This window comes from Ophidiomyces ophidiicola (genome assembly GCF_022830035.1).
Source record: "Ophidiomyces ophidiicola strain CBS 122913 chromosome Unknown scaffold_1, whole genome shotgun sequence".
Lineage (NCBI taxonomy): Eukaryota > Fungi > Ascomycota > Eurotiomycetes > Onygenales > Onygenaceae > Ophidiomyces > Ophidiomyces ophidiicola.
Window position 1 is genome coordinate 1,088,800 of NW_026054641.1, and position 21,094 is coordinate 1,109,893.

Consider the following 21,094-nt stretch of genomic DNA (forward strand, 5'->3'; position numbering starts at 1 on the left):
GGAGCCACCCTTGCCTTGTCACGGAGTTGTCGAACCCGCCTTGTCTGTCTGTCGTCTCTCCTCCGCTGGCGTGCAGCGGCACCACCACCACCACCACCACGCAGCTTTTACCCCCCGGGTGACGCCCTGCAAATTGAGTGATGTCCATCATCAGGGCCACGGTCTTTCCAGCCCGCCTCATCCATCGTCCCCCCACTGCTGCACGGCCGTCAGACATACTAACTACTCCTGCGGAGTTTGGCGTTGCTGGCCAAACAGAACAAACCGGACTTGTCTGGCCCGCAGGCTATGAATAGATGTGACTCGAAAATCTCTCTCTCTCTTGGTTCTTTTTGTTTGGCCGGGTTTGATTTTTTCACGACCGTGGGAGTTTGAGCCCAACGTTTCAATCGATTGATTGGAGGGAGGGGGATGTCCGTACTGCGGAGTATGTACTTAATCTACTCAGCCCGCCCGGCGCGTGAAAACACAGCAGGACAACTTGATTGCATATGTGATCGGTTGATTGGTACTATACAGAGTACATACGGAGTACATATCACTACTCCGTTATGCAAGGGTCAGACCGTAAGACCCAAGCACGGCTTTGCCTGTCACTTGCCTCCCCCCCCCCCTCCAAGCGAGCACAGAGTTTTCCTGTGCGAAAAAGCGAAGTTTGGGATGGGCTGGCTTCAACTAGCGAGGCCAGCATCCCAAGACATATTATTATTATTATTATTATCATTCACCTCTCTCATCAAAAAGAGCACATGTGTGTTGCCGTCCCCTTCATCTAAATCATCATCGTATTTTCCTCCTCTGGCTCGGTCCTAAGACTCGCGAGCAAGCACAAAGCGGCCATCCTGGAACAATCACTGGCACAGGATGTGTGTTGCCAATCCCCCGTGTTTCCCTCCCAGTTACGAGATTCAAGGCGCTTTGGCGTTCTGAACGCAGCCAGTGCGCATGGGACTATTGTCTTGACAAAAAAAAAGAAGACTTATATTCTTCTTCTTATTATTATTCCCGTAAAACAACGCATGTGACATGCTCGTGCATTCTCCTTATTATTATTCTATTAATCACGGCATTTATTACGATCTGGCTTTGAGCACGACATCGCCATCGCCATCGCCATCCGCCGGGCCGCCCAGCCCCACGGCAGCAGCATCGCTCATGTGTGTGCGTCCCACCGTGCGTTGCGTTGCGGGCTGTGAATCCGCGATGATGACTATGAAACCCGCCCGCCCGCCGTTTCACTCCCAAGGTCCGAATCACACAACAAAGCCCGTCGTCATTCTACCACCACCACCACCACCATCGCCGCCCTAAGTCACAACCCGCGCACAAACGGGTGCCAGCCTGGCGAGACCCTTTAAGATCTTACCGTGCCGCCGCCGCCGCCGCCGCCCCCGTCTTCTTTCATCCTCTTCCTGCTGCTGTTGCTGCTGCTGCGGCTCCTGCCCCGGCGAGCCTAGGCCTGACTGCTACGCAGGAGTTTACCAAAGACAAAAAACCCCCGGAGCAAGGCAGGTCGTATGTGTGTGTTTGGTGCGTGCCGGGGCCGCGCAAATAATAATACACGCCGCCCCTCTCACGATGCCCACTGGCGGCTGAGTCAGCGCGCATTTGAAAGGATATTCGATGGGGGCGGGGACCGGGCGTAAACCTTGTCGCTGCAGGTTTCACTCGCTCGGGAGGGCGAGAAAGAGAGAGAAAAGAGAGAGGGAGGGAAGAGGATACCGTCGTTGTGCACCCCGATCTGACCGGTTTGAACGCGGGAGAGGGGGGGCTGATCGTGGTATCTAACTAATCAGGATGAACCCGGTTGGCGTGCGCCGCAGAAGGCCAGGCCGGCTGGTCTTGGGAGTCGATGTGTGCGGATGGGCATTTTCCCGCTGGATCCCGCAGGTCCTCGACGGATGGCACTTCCTGCCAACGAAGAGCGTCGAAGCCCGCGGACAAGAGGACTAGTATGTACCTGTTTCCGCTGCCTCCGTAACGAGTAAATCCATGCCATACATATCATCCTGGGATGCGCAGGTAAACCTGTACGCGCGACGCAACCCCAGGAAGGCCGATGGATCTGCCACTCCGTGACTCCATCATGCGTATGAGAGTTACATGGTTCCAGGGCAGCGTTGGCTAACTAACTATGTAAGACCACGTAGTTCGCTAACTCCCAAGCAGAGATCGATCGCCCGCCGTCGAAACGCCTGCAGCGACCAATGAATAATGAATAACTGCCTGACGGACGATGCAAGCATAGTTACGATACTCCTCCGTCCAACCGCTGATCGTAGCCCGGCCACTTCGTGATAGTTCACTGACTGGCTTACCTGTCAGGTCTATGCCCTCCGCCCAGCTGAAGCCAAGCGCCATCGACAGGCCTGACAGGCAGACACAATAAAGAAAAATATCAACTCTTCAAGCGGATGACCCCCGATCCGATTTCTCCAAGCCACGTCTTGGGGCCATCGTTGTATGTAGTAGTATGTGACTATGTAACTCCGCCAGGCCAGGTCCGGCCCAGCACCGACCGCCGCCCATGTCGAAGAGGGATCTTGTACAACACACACGGATTCCTTATTTATATTCCAAAGCGTCGAGCTGGCGCTGGCGCATAAGAAAGGGCTCACTAACTACGGAGTAGTTAACTAACTAATCCATGAGCCAGCCAATGTTTGGGCGTGGCTCCATCCTCGGCGGGGGAGGGTCTCCTAGACCGTAAACGACTTCTTATTATTATTATTTGTTGGATTTTTGCTCCCGTATTTTACGATTTCTGATTTGATTTCGAAATTTTTTTTTTTTATTCTTTATTTTATTATTTGCGAGTCCGGGCGTGGCGAGGATGATGATGATGATGATGATGAATGACTGGATCCCATGCCGGGCCGCGAACACGGACCTAGAGCAGGCAGGCGGGTGGCCGCTGTGACGACGAAGTAACTCACTAGTGGGTTAAGCGATGGGCCGCTTGAAAAAAAAAAAAACATTAAGAAAGAGGAGACGCGGGTGGTGTGGAATGCTGATTGATGATAACGAAAAATAATGTCAGACAGGGTCGCCCGTCGGTGACCCGCGCCGGAAGCGAGTTAGTAGAGTGAGTGGTTGCCATCATGAGGATGAAACTGTTTACACACGGCGAGATAAAGAAAGAAGAGAAAGAGAAAGAAACTTCGCCCTGGGCCTAGTTACCTGCTGACAGGCAAAAAAAAAAAAAAAAAAAAAAAAAAAGGTTGCCTTTTCGCCATGCTTCACGCCCAACAACTTCATAACCCCCCGGCCCGGGCTTGCGGCCATGCATTGGATGGATCGCATGCCCCATCCAACCCCATCCGTACATACATACGCGAGAGCGGCGAAAAGACAAATAATGAAAATAACAATAACAATAATACCGATCCGGTCTTCCATGCTAGATGCTAGTAACTAACTGACTACATATGACTTACGTGCGAAGCTTTCGGGCGAGTCGTCGTGACCTTTTTTGGTGTCAACAGCACGCCTGTTCAACTCGGAGGAGAGCCAAGGTTGTGCGTCCATTAGGTAGGTCGATGATGTGTGAGAGAGACGGGGGCTGCGCGCTGTGATACGTACGGCTGGGCATTCACTACTACTGCTCTGATGCACACTGAGGTCAGCTGGAGAGCAGAGAAGGGATACCAGGGAGGGGAGAACAAAAAAAAAAAAAACAATTTGTGCGCATCACAGGTCAACTCTCGCAGATGCGACAATCACATCAAAATACCAGCGATGTAACTACCACCGAGTACACGGGTTACGAGGTACATAAGTTACCCCGATTCTGGTCCTTATACTAACTAACTAAACCAACACGGCCACCAGCCAGCCCACCGCACAACATGCTGCGCTGCGCTGCGCTGTTCAAGCCCCTCCCCCGCCCGGCGGCCAGGGTAGGGTCGTCGTCAGACCCCGTCTGATGAATCAGAGCCCAGAAGAAGAGCGAGCACAGCGCCAGCTCAAACCAGCGCGAGGGGGAAATAATAAAAATAAAAGGGTATCATTGGGGCTCCTCTTTACTCCGTACTCCATACCCAGCCCCCCCTCTCCCAAGACCATTTTAACACCCCCAGACTCTATGATGAGAGAGGTGAGAATGGGGAACAAGAAAAAAAAAAGCAAAAGAGTGCCACGGGCGGGTACTGTGTTGTCTACGGCAGCCGGCTTTCATGCGTTTGGTCTGGTGATGCTCTGCTGTTGAGCGACGGCGACTCGTCCGGAGTCTCAAATTTGAGGGCAATCCCAATCTCGGCATTTCACTGCCCTCTCGCCCTCTCTCGTCTTATTTTTTTGTTACCAGCTCTCCCAGACAGGAGAGTGAGTGGGCTTTTTTTTTATGCACGCGCGAGCTGCATGGAACCAGGCCTGGCGTGCATATCTTTTTTTATTATTTCATTTATCATTTATTTCCCGCAGCATGGCCGGGGGGGGAGGGGTTCTTGGGTCCTTTGCTCTGCGCTTTTTCCATTTTTACATACACTGCATATTCAGTAGTTAACTACTACAATATACCCAGCCAGCAGGGCGCCGTGGGCCGGCGCTCACGCCGCAACACCAGTGCCTTGTTTGGGCAAAGCATCAGAATTCGAGAATATCGCCTCTCCAGGCCGAGGAGTTGAAACATCATGCTCGAAGATATACACATGCGTGCGCCTGAGGCCCAGGGTGTCTGATCGGGCTCGACGCCGTCCCACGACGCGCCGTCTCGAGCCATCACTGCATGGTCTTTGGTTTTGGCGACATATGGCGTCCCTTTCTTTTGTTTTTTTTTTTTTTTTCCTTGTCATGCCATTTCGAGAGATCCGCGCTTCCCCCGGGAGATACATATGACTGCTATGTCAGAGCCAGGCAGGGTCCCTGGGGAAAATCGCATCGTGCAGGTACCTTTTCATAAACAAGAAACACAAAAGAGAGAGAAGAAAATAGGCGTGAAGCTTTGAGCGAGTCCATTTTCGCCCAGCGGGCATAGTTAACTAACTATGCTGTAGAGAAACAATGCTCTTTTCTTTTTGATGAGACTTGTCACTTGCGGGCCCGACGAACTAGTATTATTTGTCACTTCACGACCCCCCAGGCCGACACGCTGCCGGGCGGCCATTCCCATTGGAAACACGCGTGCATTACCAAGAGAGTTAACGGCCACTTTTTTCGACCGCGCAGCAGGGTCCGCAAGGCATCGATCACTTCGACCGCGCAAGAAATACCTGATGCTCAAGAACGCTAATCGCTGACTCGAGAGGGATACGTGCATATAGTAACCGATGGTTATTATTGTTGTACTCCGTATGTATTCTCCATCTCCAGCTCTGGGATTTCGAGTTGCCTTCCCACCCCCCTGCGGCCCTGCCCGCCTTCTGGCTTGTCGACAGGGAAAACCTGGGAACCGAGAGCTTCAGAGTGCCTGGGATTCTCAGGGCTCCCCCCAGGGAAAAGCGGAGCTCTGGGGGCCCCGTCTGATAATGAACGAAATGATTATTAGCATGGCAGGACAGGTATTATTATTATTTGCGCAAGATTTCGATCGATCTTCGTATGTAAAGAAAAACTGTGTCAAAAGTCTTGTTTGTACGTACGGAGGACGCGCAGGGTGTTTTGACTAGGTACAACTCCTCGATACTAGCCAAAAGAAAAAGATTCAATGCGCATCGCGCGATGAGCGAAGAAATCCAGTATTGCTGGCGAGGAGACATCGCCGGTTTCACGCCGCTCTCTCTCTTGTCTTTCCATTCCTCTGCAAGGAGCGATAACTAAATGAGCAGACGGGGACGGTCGCCGGGCCTCGACCGCCGGCCGCAGGTTCTCCCAAGTGTGCCCCTGTCCCTCGCATGGACCCGGCGTTCGAGAAGGTCGCAGCCGTATACCGATCGGGGGGCCTGGATGATGCGACATTCGAGCAGGTTTTTCTTTTGCTTTTCTGTTTGTGCTGCAATCCCACGCCCGGGATGAGCTTTCGTGCCCATCTTACGCCCGCGCGCTCCTCCTCCTTCGCTAACGATGTAGTAGTTAGTTCAGTCTGAGAGGATGACGGAGTAAGTCAGAGAGAGATTGACTCTTGCGTGCCGCCCCTGGTTGATTTGTGGATTTGCGAGGGGGGTTGGGGTTTCAGCACCTAAAAGAGCATCATCGGCTATAAAAATAGAAATCTCCAATCTCTCTCTCTCTTCCCCCCCCTTTTTTTGAATAAGAATATTATTATTAACGAGCCCACATGTGCCGAGCCAGATTCACGGCGAAAGCGGGATGTGTTTTTTTTTCTCCCGCGTGCGCGATGCTCTGAATCAAACGGCAACTTGATTTAGCTCGCTGGCCCTTCGGTTTCGAAAAGACGACAGCCCTTCCAGGGTCCCGCTTGCGGCGCGTGAATTGACTTTTGCGCGAGCTTCAGGAGCACTGGGGATGGATGTTATTCTTGTTGAACTTCGGTTTTCAGCCGATGATTCCTGCTCTAGAGCCAGCCATGCTGCACACGGAGGGTAATTATCGACCGATGAGCCGTGTCAATAGCGGCCGTCCAGTTGGCCTAGTTAGCGGGTGGGAATCATCAACACCGCCCTCCCTAGCACACCAGCGACTATCCCCTTTCTCCAGAGGTCTCATCCCTTGCTTTCGAAATCCGCCTTGCGCCGGAGGGAAATCACAAGGTTGGTCAGCCGTTGGAGCTAGTGATTTACGTTCCGTGATGGTAGTTCGCCAGGGACGTTCTCCCGTTGCAGCCCTAGCGAAATGCTCAACCGCCTCGCCGACACTAGTTAAGCTGGTCAACTAACTAGGTGTACGAGGTCGTGAGTTGACGAGATCGGAATAGCTCCACGGCTGCGAGGTACCTGGGTAGCCAGCGGTGGGAAAAGACGACAGAACCGACAGCCTACACCTAGGAAGGGGTTCACCTTTTTAGCCGAATGGCTGAGTTGGTTGACCCCAGCTCGTGAATATCCACCTCTTCACACTATCGATGAAAGATTGTGGGCCTCCTTACGCTTTTTTAGGGAAAGCAATCAGGGCTGAAATATGATGCTATTTCACTTTGATCTTAACTAGGGCAGAAATGGACCTGTCTTTGCTATAGGGGAGCTGACCTGAGTGCAGAATCTGGATATTGATACTGTACAGAGTAGAAGTACTCCACTTGCAATCCTTTTTACATGGCTCACAGTACCGAGTACAAGGACTCCTCATGGATCCTTTTTACACGACTTTCAGATATATTGTTGGCCATAATCCCACTTGTTCCATGTACTCAAGACATACATAAACGGGCATAAAAGACTGATTTTTGTTATGCGAGGCACTTCCACTGCTCTACAGTTAACTACGAGTTAATAGGACAGCAAATCTATTGAGATTTAGGGGTCCCTCTATTCTCAACGTATTTCGTCCTCTGGACACACCGCAGGGCATGTGCCCCGTGGCTTTCAAAAGGACTGCAGACGGGGCTTGCCTGGACTAGCATAGTTGGACATGAGCCAAAAAGGGGAGTGTTCGTATAATTCTAGTATTACTTTAGCTTGCTCGTTTCGTTCGCTGCTGCTACTCCCGTGGGCATGGCGGCGCGAGTAAGTACTTCTACCACAATTCTATAAGCAAAAAGGGCGCAGCTCTGCTCGATTGTTGCTGAAGCTGCGTGGTTTTCTGCCCTTCTGTAGCTAGTTTTCTGCTCCGGATATACTAAAAATTGGTAGGTTTGGTCAGTATCTTAGACTATATTGGGGATGCTTGGTTTGAGAATTCTCAAGGGGGTTATTATTTGTCGTTCCCATTCACGTCTTTGCCTCACCTCTCGGCTTAATATCCGAGTAGTTTGTTTGTACCCTCACTGCCCTTTCCCTAGATGAGTTCATACTGATATTGCAAAGATCCATGGCGTATCGAGCCTGGGGCATTTTGGCATTGCTCTGGGCCATGACCTGTTCCGAAGCCAGTTGACTGATAGGTATTTAATCCGTTGCCGGGTAATTCATAACCACTTGATCTAGAACTGGTTAGAACCCCGTAGCGGTATTGAGCGCGATCAGGTGACAGGCGGGATGATAAATCGTCTCTATCATCATTATTTCTCAGGAACGAGCCGTGGGAATAGCCATTAGAGCGAGAGGACCGCGTACTACGGCGGGAGGACGTTCCTCACCCCTAAATTAAGCCCACCGAAGTCCAAGGAGATTAGTCTCACGATAATGCCACAACCAAGTTGATCATAGCTGCACAGGGAGTTTTGATATTGAGAGATATTTCACAGTTATGGTTGGGAAATGCTGCCCTTTTGTACACATCCGCAGGATCTTTTCCATCTCACTGATGAGAGGCACAACAGAGTGTGAGCTAGTATTGCAACGTGACAGGTATCTGAAGTCCCGTGAAACGCCCCCTAGTGAGCAGCAAGAGAAAAGGAAAGTGGTGCTGGGTATCTCATATCCAAGCAACCAAATATTTCGCTCCAAATAGTGGGCAAGGCGGCTGAATCAACAAGGTAAAGCGAGTATAGAGCGAACGTCGCCTTGCCCATGCATCAATAGTTTTTTTCCGTGGCCATTCGTTTAAGCAGTAGAGCTTAATGATGAAACTGATGGCCAACACACTCCAATACAAGCCAGAGCCAATGAAAGAAACTTATTGCTAGTCGTTTGAGATGAAACATTAAAAATGTAAGAAAATGACTTAGGAGGTACCATTGGCATGGGCCTCAGAAGGCTCAGGGGAAGTTTCACAGGCGATGATTGAGTATTGGCCTCCGGCACCAGCCCAGGAGATACGTTTTCCGCGGAGGGCATCGCAACTTATAACAGTAGCGGTAAGGACCTCCTCTTCAGGGTCACGTTTGTAGTTATTTGGGCCCAAGCCGCATTGGCCTGAGTTATTCAGACCCCACGAGTAAGCGGTTCCCTCGGAGGTCAGAGCGATGCTATGGTCGTCCCCAGCAGCGGCAAAACTGCAATTAGAAATGGGCAAAGCCGTAGGTGTAAGAAGAACCCGTGGTTTGTTGTATTCGACAAGAATGCTTGCATCATCCAAAGGAAGACTCTTGGTATCAATCCCAGTCCGACCATCATCAATCTTGCCCCAGGCTAGGCATTTACCGTTGTATGAGACAGCAACGGAATGATGTTTCCCCCCCTGAATCAATTTGATCTGTCCCGTCCCAAGGGATTCAACTTTCTGTGGAGGAAAGACAACAGCACCATCATCACCTGCATTTTGACGGATTCCTGTTTGTGCAAAATTGTTACAACCCCATGCCCAAACATTTCCGGTCTTGTCGATGGCAAATGCATGGTAAGCTCCAGCAGAAATAAAGGCGATTTGTTTTTTGGGCAAGCTGACGAGCTTAGGCAGAAGTGGCAAAGACCGATGCCGCGAAAGTGAGCGGTGCCCAAGTTGATATTGCTCATTATTTCCCCAGGAATAGACGGTGCCACTTGTGTCAAGCGCTAGAACATAATTTGTACCAGCACTAAGCTGGGTAATGTCTTTTAGTTGTGGGATCAACTGCGGCGATCGTTGGATTTGAATTATTTGGCCACTCTGGTCAATGGAGAAGGCAAGTTTGCCATTGGAGTCCTTGACAAAAGATAAGCTTATATCCTTAGCAAACGAAGACAAATCTTACTCGAAATGTACCCCAACCATATACTAAACCATCCGCAGTTAAAGCGAATGTGGCGCTGTCTCCAGCTACAACCTGAACAAAGCTAACGTCGGACGAAAAGAAGCGGGAAGGAATTGCAGTTGGAGTAGCTTCTAAGGGATTCAACTCGGGGTCTTCCGAATCGTCGGAATCAGCATCATCGATATCCTGCATTTTCATTTCAAAGGTGGTGTCCCGGCCAAGGGCAAAGTCGTCATTCCCGCCCCAAGTGAAAATCCGATTGTCATGGGTTATTGCAGCAGCATGCATTCCACCAGCAGCTAGGCCGATAATACCAACTGAATCGGAGTTTAACATTTCATTCGGGGTGGGACGATATGTACGATCTCTGTACTGCCCCAGACCAAGTTCCCCTGAGCTTCCAGTACCAAAGGTAAAGGTATGTAGCCTTCTTGTTGATACCGAGTTTAAAATAGCTTGAGATTGACGTTTCTTTATTGGCTTCGTGCGCTTGGCTACCTTTGTCGGTCTTGCTTTGACTCGTTTTGTATCGCGTTGAGAGGCTGTGTCCGTCTCGAGGCGTCGTTTAGTAGGAACTGCATTGGTAGTCGGAGCTTTGGTCGTGCGACGTCGACTCATGGGGACAATTGAGGGTTGGAAGATAGGGGAGCAATTGAAATAATTAATATTGGGTGTATCTTATGATGTGCTAGTGACTGTTGAGAGAACAACAAAAAAAAAAGGTAAATAGAAAGCATCCTTGCTGTCTGATAGTTTGTCCAATTAGCAATAGCGGCCGTGGCGTGGTACCACGTGATGTAGTTAGTCATTTACTTAGTTTGTTTAACCAACTAAGTTAACTTAACTATTTACTCTGTACGGAGTACATACCTTTTCTGTTGAACAGACTATGTGCATGAGCCTAGTGGAATTAGAAGGGTGGTCATTCTTTTGCTTGGCTGGCAGACAAGTCTGACACTTTCTGTAACTAGTTACTCTATAACCCGTGTTATGCCCATCAAACATGCTTCCGGGCAGACATGTGTATTCGAAGGCTACAAATCATCATGGGTAAATTCTATAGAGTATAGAATATCAATTATCCTCAAGTCAGAAAGAGAAGTAAATGCTACCAATATTAGGCAGGGCTCACATGGCTACACTTTTACTTTTTTGCTCTGAAGGTAGAGAAAGACCACAGGTACTCCAAAAAGCGTCCCATAATTATTCAAAAATACTGTCGGCTAGATCTGACCTGTATACTTAGACACAAGCTGTATCCCATGCCTTCTTATTATAACGCCAAACGCTAACTACACTGTACCTGACTTCACTTGGATCAGTGTTCGTTATGCTAGTCTACTAGAACACCTGGCTCAAAAATCATTATTAAATAGCATGTTTGCATTGAAAAATCTTCCATTTGGCTTTCCACAGCTTACATTTCTCCCATGATCTTCAGACTTAAATTTTAGGAAATATAAATATTCCTGAGGCTATAAATGTGTTTGGTTCCACTGATACTTGGCCATTAGGATAAAAGAAGAATTTGACATTTTGTACAGTGCAAATACCTCAGCTCACGAGAATGTGGCAAAGATTCTCGCTCCGTCGCTCTTAGTGTACAAGCCCATGCTTAGCGACATATAGCCACGCGGCAAAGGCTTAACAGAGCTCAACCGAAAAATATATTTGCGAGTACCCATGTGCCGTGTTTCTCGCGAGTCTGGGCTAAACACTGAGGAGGAAGTTTCAGAATATAACAATTGGGAGGGGATATATTTTTTGGCGGTTGGCAGATCACAGGGGCATATTTGCGCACACCTCACAATGACCACGCGTTTTTCGCGTACCGAAAAGCCTAGGCCCTAGTACGGACTTAGGTGGGCAGGCGTCCGAAACACCCTGCGATTATTCAGTGTAAACTCGAGAATGGTGGTTGGATGGTACTTGAGACTAAGGTAAATATCATGCTGAGATGACGTAATCTCTCTCCATTGGCTAGCTATTAGCCATCTGGATACAGTGCCAATTCCGCACTGTCTCTGGAGGCCATTCTCCACGGACCACAATGAGGACTAGGCTCCCAGATAGCCCACGCGGCAGCTAATAATGCAGGATGAAGAAGACTCTTCTTCTTGTCTTCATCCATGGGTTTCAGGTGGGGTCTGATCTCGCTTAGGCGTCGAAGTGCTACTATCTGACATCGAGGGCGTTGTCGCATCTTTTAGGGCGGAAACGACACCTTTGGCAACTTTCCCGCGCATCTGCGCGCCATCACCAGCACTGCGCTCCCTAACATCGATGTGATCACGGTCACATACCCACAATTCGAGACAAGAGGTGATTTGCGAGGCTGTGTGAGCAGGCTCAGAGAATGGTCTGTATTTCGCTTAGCTCTTGATGAATAACATGTGGGCTAACAGAGCGTAGGCTGCAGAATACCGTGATAGACATTGAAGTCTCAAACCAAGCACCCTCGCCTACGGTGGATCCTTCGGTCCACGTTATCCTAATCGGGCATTCGATGGGAGGGATTGTCGCCGCGGAGGTAGTGTGTCTGCTTGCCTCTGAAAATTTGATAGGTTCATCAAATATCTCGGCGTCCGTTGAGCAAAACAACTTCATGTTCCCACACGTTCAAGGGGTCATGGCATTTGATACTCCTTTTCTCGGCATCGCCCCGGGCACGGTTTCGTACACGGCCGAGAACCACTATAATACCGCCTCCACGGCATATGGTGCTATAACGGACGTTGCGAGCGTCTTTGGCTGGGGTTCGAAAAAGGATTCTCGCTCCAGTGCTGGAGCTGCCTCGCAAGCGGCTGCTAAAACCCCGACCCCAGCGCCTCTCCCCACACCTGCGTCGCCGGTTGGTGATGCGGCAGCCGCGCCGCCATGGCAACGCTGGGGCCGCTATGCCATGTTTGCAGGCGCCGCCGGCGCCATGGCGGCCGGGGGTGCCGCAGCCCTGTATTCGCAGCGAGACCGGTTTTCAGCAGGCTGGGCCTGGGCTACTTCGCACCTAGAATTTGTCGGCTGCCTAGCTCAGCCTGAGGACTTGCGTAAGAGGGTTGCTGCCCTCACTCAACTACGGAAAGAACGCAACCTAGGCTGCGCCAACTTTTATACTCGTCTCGGCAGGGGTGCAGTGGCGGTGCCATCTGAGGCTCCTGATAGTGCTGCGCCACAACAATTTTCGATCAGTCGGCATATAGTTCGGTCCAAGGTGCGGACGTTCTGCAATCTTCCCCGCGATGTAGAGGACAGTAATTCGTCAAAAGCCTCTAAGCAGGAGGAGGGACTTAAGTGGATCGAAGCAGTGAACGATAAGGTTGCTGATGAAACAAAGGCGCATATCAGTATGTTTTTGCCTTCTGAAAACCCTGCATTTTATTACATGGCACATCGAGCTCGAGACCTGTTGATCACCTGGGTCGATAAGGGCTGGTATTCTGCCGCTGGCGACACGTCTTCTCGGAATACCGGGCCTGATGATGATAGTCAAAGCGCAAACAGGGGTCCCACAGATCCTGACCGCGTAGCTGTCATAGAGTGAGGCGTATATACGTATGTGTATTTATCTGTTTTAATAGGCCAATATACTCAAGACAAATTCAAAAGATGATATTATGCATTAAAATTAATATAAAGAGCAGGTAGAAAGATATACATGTAGCTAAAAATATGTGCAGGGTTTGCTGAATAATGTGGGAGCGTGCTCAAGAAGGAACTATATAAAATTGAACACCAAGACCGATCTGCGCCATGTAACATCAAAACGCCACCAAGAAGGGTCGTCACAAAATTTTTCTGAGAAAAATGATCAAGGGTAGCAAAACAAGGGTTGAACATGTGGGGAGTCTGAAATAGACATGCATGACCCACATCGAGATTGCTGAGTAGACGTTAGAAACCCGAAATTTCAGGGTATTATCCAATAAATGAAATCTTTTCAAAAAGATATTCCAGAGTAATGTCATCATTACAGGAATTAATAGGAAGATTGTCCACCATATGTTGACGTGCGATGGTGATACACGCTACTAGCATATTCTGAATTGGTGTCATGATATACTGTGGCTCTGCGGTCTTCTTCAGGAAGTAGCTCTTTAACCTCCCAGTTATTCTGCTTTAAGCCAACCGAGAACTCGAGATCCTCTTTTGTTATCGAGTCCCAATACTGCAGAATTGTCAGACACTTGTTCTGTTGTGTAACGTAGCTTGGAGGTAGACTCACCTTATAGATCATCATGACGGCAAGGAGGTTGCAAAACGTGACAAAAAACAGGCCATCAAGGTAATGCTGAACACCTTCGCAAATGAGGTCGCTAAAGGAATACAGGATAACTTGTCCAATGGCGAAAAAGAACACACCAAAGCCAATGTGCCAAAGTGGCCAGCGGTCCTGAAGAGTATTCACAACCAGGATAATTTGCATAACCACATACACAAACAGGCATATGGCATTTAGTATGTAAACAACAACAAAGAGTCCGATAGTATTCGACGGCGAAAGTCCGCCCCAGGACTTAAAAGTAAGGAGAGACACGGCGCCGGAAATAATGAACATGCCGAGCGAAGCGACCCGTAAAAGCCACACGGAAAGTGTGGTGCCATCTTCGTAGAGTTGAAAGCCCACAAACCCATTTATCAGTAAGCAAGTGCAAAGAGCGGAGGTGAGGCCATTCTGTACAGCCGCGAAATAGGGGAAAACGCTGCTCCCCGGTGGTGTCACGCCAGAGTCCAGAACGAGAGAGCACATCGTTAGTGCCATGTAAAGATAGAAAAAAGTAATAACTTCCTTGCGTCCTAACGTAAAGAAAATGGCGTGTTAGTCGGGATACGAGACGGAACGCTCATGTAGCTGGCGGCTAGGCCGGGGCGCAACATACCGACAGCTGTAAATTTCGATCGCACATGTATGATCATAACGACGGTCATACCAAGGGCTAAAATATGTATCACATCGGTGGCTCCTTGAAAAATAATGGTGTTGGCGACTTCAATATTCCTTGCGTAACAGTTCGGCAAAATGCCCCTGGTTCCAGAAAGCGACGACGTCTGGCCGACCAGGGAGCACAGAGGAATCGCCGCCTTCCGGCACAGCGAGTCAAATTGGCCGAACCCCATGGTGCCTCGTGATAGAGCACCGCTATGGCCACCCCTGACCTCAAAGGGGGCAGAAACGGCGTGGGGCTAGGGAGCGTGTGAAGTGAAAAAGGCTGTGAGGATCCGAGTTGAAAAACACGCAGGGCAGTCGAGAAACGAAGGGCGAGCTGGGGTTGTTGTAAGACGGACGAGACGTCGCTGGGGGGGGACGACGATATTGTGAAGGCAAACGAAGGTGGCTGGATATCTAGGCGAGCGAGCGTTGAGATGTTGATTGCGGATGGCTGGACATTGGAGTTTCCCGCTCGGGACTAGGCGGCGCTTTGCTGTTTTGGGCGGCTGTTGCTGAGGTAATCGTGAGGCTGACGTGAGCCGCGCTAGCCCAGCCTCCCCCGCCACTCGGCGGGAGCCAGATCCAGTTAGCGCGAGGCGGCAGCACCAAACGCTGTGGCCGCTTGATCGTCAAATCATCGCGCCGGCTACGTATAACCGTGGTGTTAAGATGAATGTTCGTCATGGGTCATGATTCATGCTTTTCTCTCGGTGATGCCTGTCCTCCTTGCCTTAATAAAAATCTCAAATTGGCACTCCAAGCGTTGTTTCTTGAACCTCTCCTTACATTACCCTGCATGGGTACCCCTTCAAACAGGATGCTGGGTCATTTCCGGTGACTCCGACCTGGAGAAAATAATGCGTAGCGGCTCTCAAGGAACGCTTTTCTTACCGAAAACTTTAACTCCAGTCTCTCAAGGTGAGCGGCAGGGTGTGCTCTCGGCATTGGGGTGGGGTGGGCATCACACTTCCCACGGGTCCCTCCACACAAATAATAGCAATTTCACCTCCTCTGCTGCTAACCACGATAGATGTCAAAGCACATGCAGAAACATTCCAGATCCCCCCCAGCATTGGGTGCCAGGATTAACGGCATCACTGCTCCCCTTGGATTTTCTTAAATCACGCCATTGCCACAAACGGGATCCAGACAAGTCTCCCAATTCTGAATGGGCCTAACCACGTTATTCCTTTAAGATACTAGTTTGAGACAGCTATATTTGCTGACACCCTTATGTTCAGTATTGGCAAAGATCCTTGTGTGTTTGAACGGAGTCATGACCGGACACCCAACCTTTTTCGGAAGAGCGATCGAAAGCCCAGGTCCTTTTCTTTTCTTTTTTTTTTCTTTTTCTCGTTGTGCATTTACTATGTTTTGTCATTTTTGGCTGAGCTAAGATGTAGAGGGGTATGAGCACATAGCGGCCATGCTTTGAAAAATATATACAGAAGTGCCAAAGCCGGCTGCCTCTGAAGAAGCATCTACCCGAGGCTTTGGGGGATTTTATTGGCTATTTCCAAAGCACTGATGTCTGTGCTTTTTTCTCCTCGACCTGCAACATCCAGCGGGCTGCCGACGCGCATTCTGATTGGAATGTTTCATGTGGAGTACTGGCTAATATCGGGTACCCGATGATTTTGCATTTTAACGGGACTTTGCCTAGATTCCCCGTCCTTATGTCGCCCCAAAGCTAGTCGAGCTTGTCTGGTTTTCCACGAGGTCAAGCTGACATCCTTGGCCCCTACGTTTCGTCATGCTCACATGCATAGCAGCGTTCATGCTTGTCTGCTACTATAGTATTATCATTGGCATTTCAGCCTTGAAAGCTTCATACTTCTGCTTCCTCCACCGGCTCTGAAGTAGTGTCAATGAACCAATCTCCACTCTATGGCAAGGATTTGACGTCTGGGAGGGTCGTTGAGTTTCTCTGTTGGTTCGTGCTTCGGGTACTGGATTCATTCCGTCGTATTTCTTAATTAGTTCACCGGGCTACTAATTTCAAATATAAATCAGCCGGGCTCTTGATCAAACAAAATACCCTCAACGCATTGCCCTACAAAGGAGCCTGGTGCCGAATTTCGCAGCTCGATTTCTTCAGAATTTATAATCGGTATGGAATCTCTTCAAGAGTTGCAGCAGGATTTGCATTTGCTGACCTCAGCTTGATACTTAGATTTTACAGATTTACTGAAGCACATTCACAAGTGTTGCGTGAGGCCCGGGAACCGCCTTCACCAGCTGTTTTCGATAATGTGCAACTTCTTCAAGAACTTCTATGTCTATAGCTCTTGTCGAGACCCTGCCAACCATTTCTTCCGGATCTCCACTGATGGAAACGGCGGAGTGAGATGCAACGGCAGCCCCCACGAGCGGTTCATTGTCGTAGTGGGTCAATGCCGTGTTTGTAAACGCTGACCATTATTATTTTGCCTTCGGACGGACGGTGGCGGTCTCCGAGTCTCGCGGGGCGGGCTCGTGGGCTCTTCCGCAGAGTATGAGTACCCTGGATGGATGCAATGCGTGTAATGATCGCATTTGGCGTCGGACTTTGCCGTCACTCCCTGCCTGCTTTGTAAGTTGTCCCTCCACAGCTCGTTCCAACATGCCTATTCTGACCAGCGCAACGAGGTATTGGTGGCAGTTTATGAATCCTCTCTCTCTCTATACGGCTGGATACCGTGATCTCAATGACATTATGTTTGGAACGTGGAGTTTTGGTGTTCGTCTATAGGGCGAGGACGGCGGCCCCTGCTTTTTCTATCCCTTTGGGTTCCTTTTTGTTTTTTGGTGAAATTTTCTTTGGGTCGAGCTTACGGAATACACAAACAATAGGGGAATACCCATTTTTCATTAGTTTTCTCCATCTTGGATAGAGCGTTGGATTGGCGTTTTGGGGTAGGGTCGTTTATGGGGACTTGCTCTCTGAATTACGGAGTAGACACTAGCATATTGGCAAAAACTACATTCTGGCTTTTTAGTTACCGAATACTCCGTACCAAAGTTCTCTAGGCACGAATCACGCGCGGCCCGGTCCGGCTTTCAGAATGACAGCTAAGTTTGTCGGCATTCTATCCTCGTCTAACGCCTGCTTGTACGAATAATAATACAGTGATTCTGGAAATCTACATTCCACTGCCGAGATATTCAAAGCAACCTAATATGAGTCGTGTATACTGCACTGCTTCAACGCCTTGGCGAATAATCATATGGATCGGCGAAGGAGGTCCATTCTAGCGCAATAATGCCGGAGTGGATGGAGGATCTAGGCATGCATGTGCCAGTTCAGCACAAGAAATAATGGAGCCAAAGGTCGGCGACCTCTGCCCGCACACAAGAACAATTGACCTCACGGTACGGAGGATGTCTCGGGTATCAACATCGGAACACGGCCAGAGGTGGAACGGTGGCTCCCATGATAGTTTTCCTCTCCGGTCAATGGAGCAGGAGGTAGCACATACTGAGGCCAGCAAACATTTACCAGAAGATTCCGGCATACACCCCTCAGACTCTGGCTTCATGTACAGCTGCTGCCTCCCGAAGGTATGGGATGGCAGATGCCCGTCTGGGACATCCCCGGTAACCCAGTCGTGAAACGGAACGACAGGCAACAGGCCTTTAGATGGGCCGAGTTGGAAATAGCCTAAGCTGGCCGTTTGAAGTTTGGCCACTAAGTACTCCGTGCTAGGACGGGGGTCAGCACGGCAGCCAGGCGGGTGGGTATACAGTATCCATAGTTACAGAGTCAATATAATTCACGACTTGAGGCAGGACGCTTTTGCGCATGCCCATTATTGAGTTCATGCATGTACCCCGTACGGAATATCGAGCGATCACCGTGGCCCCAAAATCCGGTTTTTGGATCCGGAGCGAGCGGCGGGATTTTGAGTTTAGCCGCCCAAGGGTATTAAGGCCTAAAGCGCGCCAGGGATTACGGTCGGCTAAAAAGCTTGTGTGCCGGCGTGCTGCTCAGGGCGGAAGGGCAATTTCCCTGCATCTGAGCTATCGTCGCAGCCTAATAATAGGCCAACATACGGAGTAAACACAACTTACTCTCTACTACGGAGTACTCTTCCAGCTAGGACTAGAAGAGCATCACGACCCGAAATAAGCATACATCTGTGGGCATCCTCCACTCCTACCTACCCGTTAGCTGCCATGGCCCGTTTTGCCACTGCGGCTGTTAGCCTGCTGCCTAGAACTCCTGCTCTAGCCTTCCTACTCCGCATATACAGAGCCGTTGCTGCGACGAGGTTTGATCTGCACTTGGCAGGTCACTCTCAGGCGTCCGGAGCCTCGGAAGGGAGCCAGCTAGCTGCGAAGATGGCTTTAAAATAATACTCCAGGTTCTGGACGGAGTGGCCAATTTATTATTCTTGGCGAAGTCGGATCTAGGGAGTTGTGGGAATATCGACTCTATGCCCCAACTGATGTGGGCGATCACTTTGCTCTGCGCCGTCCCACATGCAGATGTGACCATATGCCGATCTCACGACGCTACAGAAGCCGTTGTCGCAGTGTTGCCGGCAGCTTTGAGGGCGGTGAAAGGAGGAGGAGCGTGGGCGCAGCGGTGACGACGCTCCTGACTTAGTTTAGAGGCTGGAGCACCGAATTGCGTAAACAAGCAACGACGGCCGGCAGGACCAGATACCCACAAAACTACAGTCATGGACTTCTTTGATCAAAGCAAACCAACTTACTCTTATTTTCTTGTTCCTGCTGCCTGTGGATGTTCGGGTTTATTTGCGTGCAATGGCAGAGTATACCCCGTTTCTACGGCGGGCACCAACGCGCGATAGCCTACCAGACGCCTTGGCCACCAAACAACAACCCAGCCGTCGAGATCCTCGGAATTACGCGTCATTGTGCCGTTTTCTTACCTACCCTATTTGGAGATTCCTGCATCAAGGCAAAGCGTGGTTGCAGTGCAATCTCCTGAACCCCGGCAAACGTCGCTCACGAGGACGATCCCGCATTCATATTCTGCTCGTTCGCCTCGTAAAAGCCACCATTATATCGAGCTTTTTTTTCGCTTTCATTTCGATTTTGGAAGGAATTATATACCCTTCATATCAGCATCCGCCGAAGCACTATGAGACACTTCGCGACAAAATTACTAGTTTCTCACATTCCGGGCGAGGAAATGAGCATAACGAAAAGATCTTTATCGCGGCAAATATTGTCAATGAACGGCTGATTCGGGGAAGTTGGGGAGATGCCTTGCTAGAACTTGTCGGTATTCTCGGTGAGGAGAACGTGTTCGTCAGCATCTTTGAAAATGACAGCGGGCCCGGTACAAGTGCTGTACTGAACGAACTGCGGGCGCGTTTACCATGTCGGTATATACTTTGACCTGCAATGATACCGTGGCATAAGTACTGATCATGTTAAATTCTTAGGTAACTCGTCGATCGTGACTGGTGCACGTTTGCCACTATCTCAATTTCCTGCCGTGACACTACCGAATGGAGAAAGGCGAATAAAGCGCATTGCTTACCTGGCAGAAGTCCGAAATCGCGCTCTGAGACCTCTGGACCCTTCATATACCCCGAAAGATGACGCAACGGAGTTCCGTCATGCACCAATAAAATTCCGTCGGGTACTATTTCTAAATGACGTCTACTTCACCCCACTTGATGTAGCTCAGTTATTATTTTCTACCAACGCTGCTCCTAATAGACGCGCTAGTTATCGCGCCGCATGTGCCATTGACTTCGGGTCTCCTGGCAAGATTTATGATACGTTTGTCATGCGAGACGTTGAAGGGTATAGAATTGGCACTCCATTTTTTCCTTGGTTTCCTACTCAAGGCGAAGCTACCAGTCGACGGGATGTGCTAGCTGAAAAGGATGCTGTGAGAGTTCGGAGCTGCTGGGGTGGGATTGCGGCGTTCGATGCTAGTGTATTCCAGCGCCTTACCAACAAGGATACATACGAACTGTCAATACAATTTCGCTACGACCCAGAACCCTTCTGGGAAGCCGCAGAATGCTGCCTAGTTTTTGCGGATATGGAACAACGCTTAGGCGTGCCGGAAGCGAAAAATGGAACTGGAGTATTTGTCAACCCATATGTTCGCGTTGCTTACTCACAGGCTACTTGGAAATGGATACAGTTCTTTCGGAGGTATGAAAGGGTTTGGCGCAATTTCCAGTACATCGCTAGCACAGTGGCGTATTCAAAAGATAACCCTCGTCGGTCGCATAAGCCGGGGCAATGGGTCAAGCAGAAAATCTGGGTATCGGATATCCAGAAGCCAAGACGAGGGGTTTTTAAGGTCGTTGAGCGGCGGGCACCAGCGGGGGGTTTCTGCGGGGAGAGGCGGATGTTTGTCATGCAGAAGGACATCGAGGGCGCAAACAAGAGCGGGCGCGGGAAGAACTGGGACGAGGTTTGGCCAAATTTCCGACGGGAAAGATGAAAAGAGCCAACGAGAACACGCGTCGCAAGACCTCACCGGCCAGGATTGCCAAGGCGATCATGTTTCATGGACCCTTCCTGGCCCAATCAATCGCCAGCGGAGAAATGCCTGGGATCGACACCCAAGAGGTATATGGAAGCAACAA

General features: G+C 49.9%; 4 protein-coding genes across 4 annotated transcripts; 2 read left to right on the forward strand and 2 right to left on the reverse strand.

Annotated features, from left to right (window-relative positions):
* Positions 1 to 8,658: 8,658 nt before the first annotated feature.
* On the reverse strand, positions 8,659 to 10,225 carry LOZ57_000382 (uncharacterized protein; the record flags this gene model as incomplete). The annotated part of the gene is made up of 2 exons (XM_049249486.1): positions 8,659 to 9,558; positions 9,608 to 10,225. The coding sequence occupies 2 exons, from the start codon at positions 10,223 to 10,225 to the stop codon at positions 8,659 to 8,661; spliced, it is 1,518 nt and encodes a 505-aa protein (XP_049111680.1).
* A 1,480-nt stretch (positions 10,226 to 11,705) lies between these two features.
* On the forward strand, positions 11,706 to 13,145 carry LOZ57_000383 (uncharacterized protein; the record flags this gene model as incomplete). Its single annotated transcript, XM_049249487.1, has 3 exons — positions 11,706 to 11,747; positions 11,818 to 11,966; positions 12,020 to 13,145. 3 exons carry the CDS (start codon positions 11,706 to 11,708, stop codon positions 13,143 to 13,145), a joined length of 1,317 nt encoding a protein of 438 aa, XP_049111681.1.
* Positions 13,146 to 13,580: 435 nt separating this feature from the next.
* On the reverse strand, positions 13,581 to 14,719 carry CHS7 (Chitin synthase, class 7; the record flags this gene model as incomplete). Its single annotated transcript, XM_049249488.1, has 3 exons — positions 13,581 to 13,769; positions 13,827 to 14,398; positions 14,482 to 14,719. The coding sequence occupies 3 exons, from the start codon at positions 14,717 to 14,719 to the stop codon at positions 13,581 to 13,583; spliced, it is 999 nt and encodes a 332-aa protein (XP_049111682.1).
* Positions 14,720 to 19,280: 4,561 nt separating this feature from the next.
* Positions 19,281 to 20,949, forward strand: LOZ57_000385 (uncharacterized protein; the record flags this gene model as incomplete). The annotated part of the gene is made up of 2 exons (XM_049249489.1): positions 19,281 to 19,863; positions 19,928 to 20,949. The coding sequence occupies 2 exons, from the start codon at positions 19,281 to 19,283 to the stop codon at positions 20,947 to 20,949; spliced, it is 1,605 nt and encodes a 534-aa protein (XP_049111683.1).
* Positions 20,950 to 21,094: the final 145 nt, after the last annotated feature.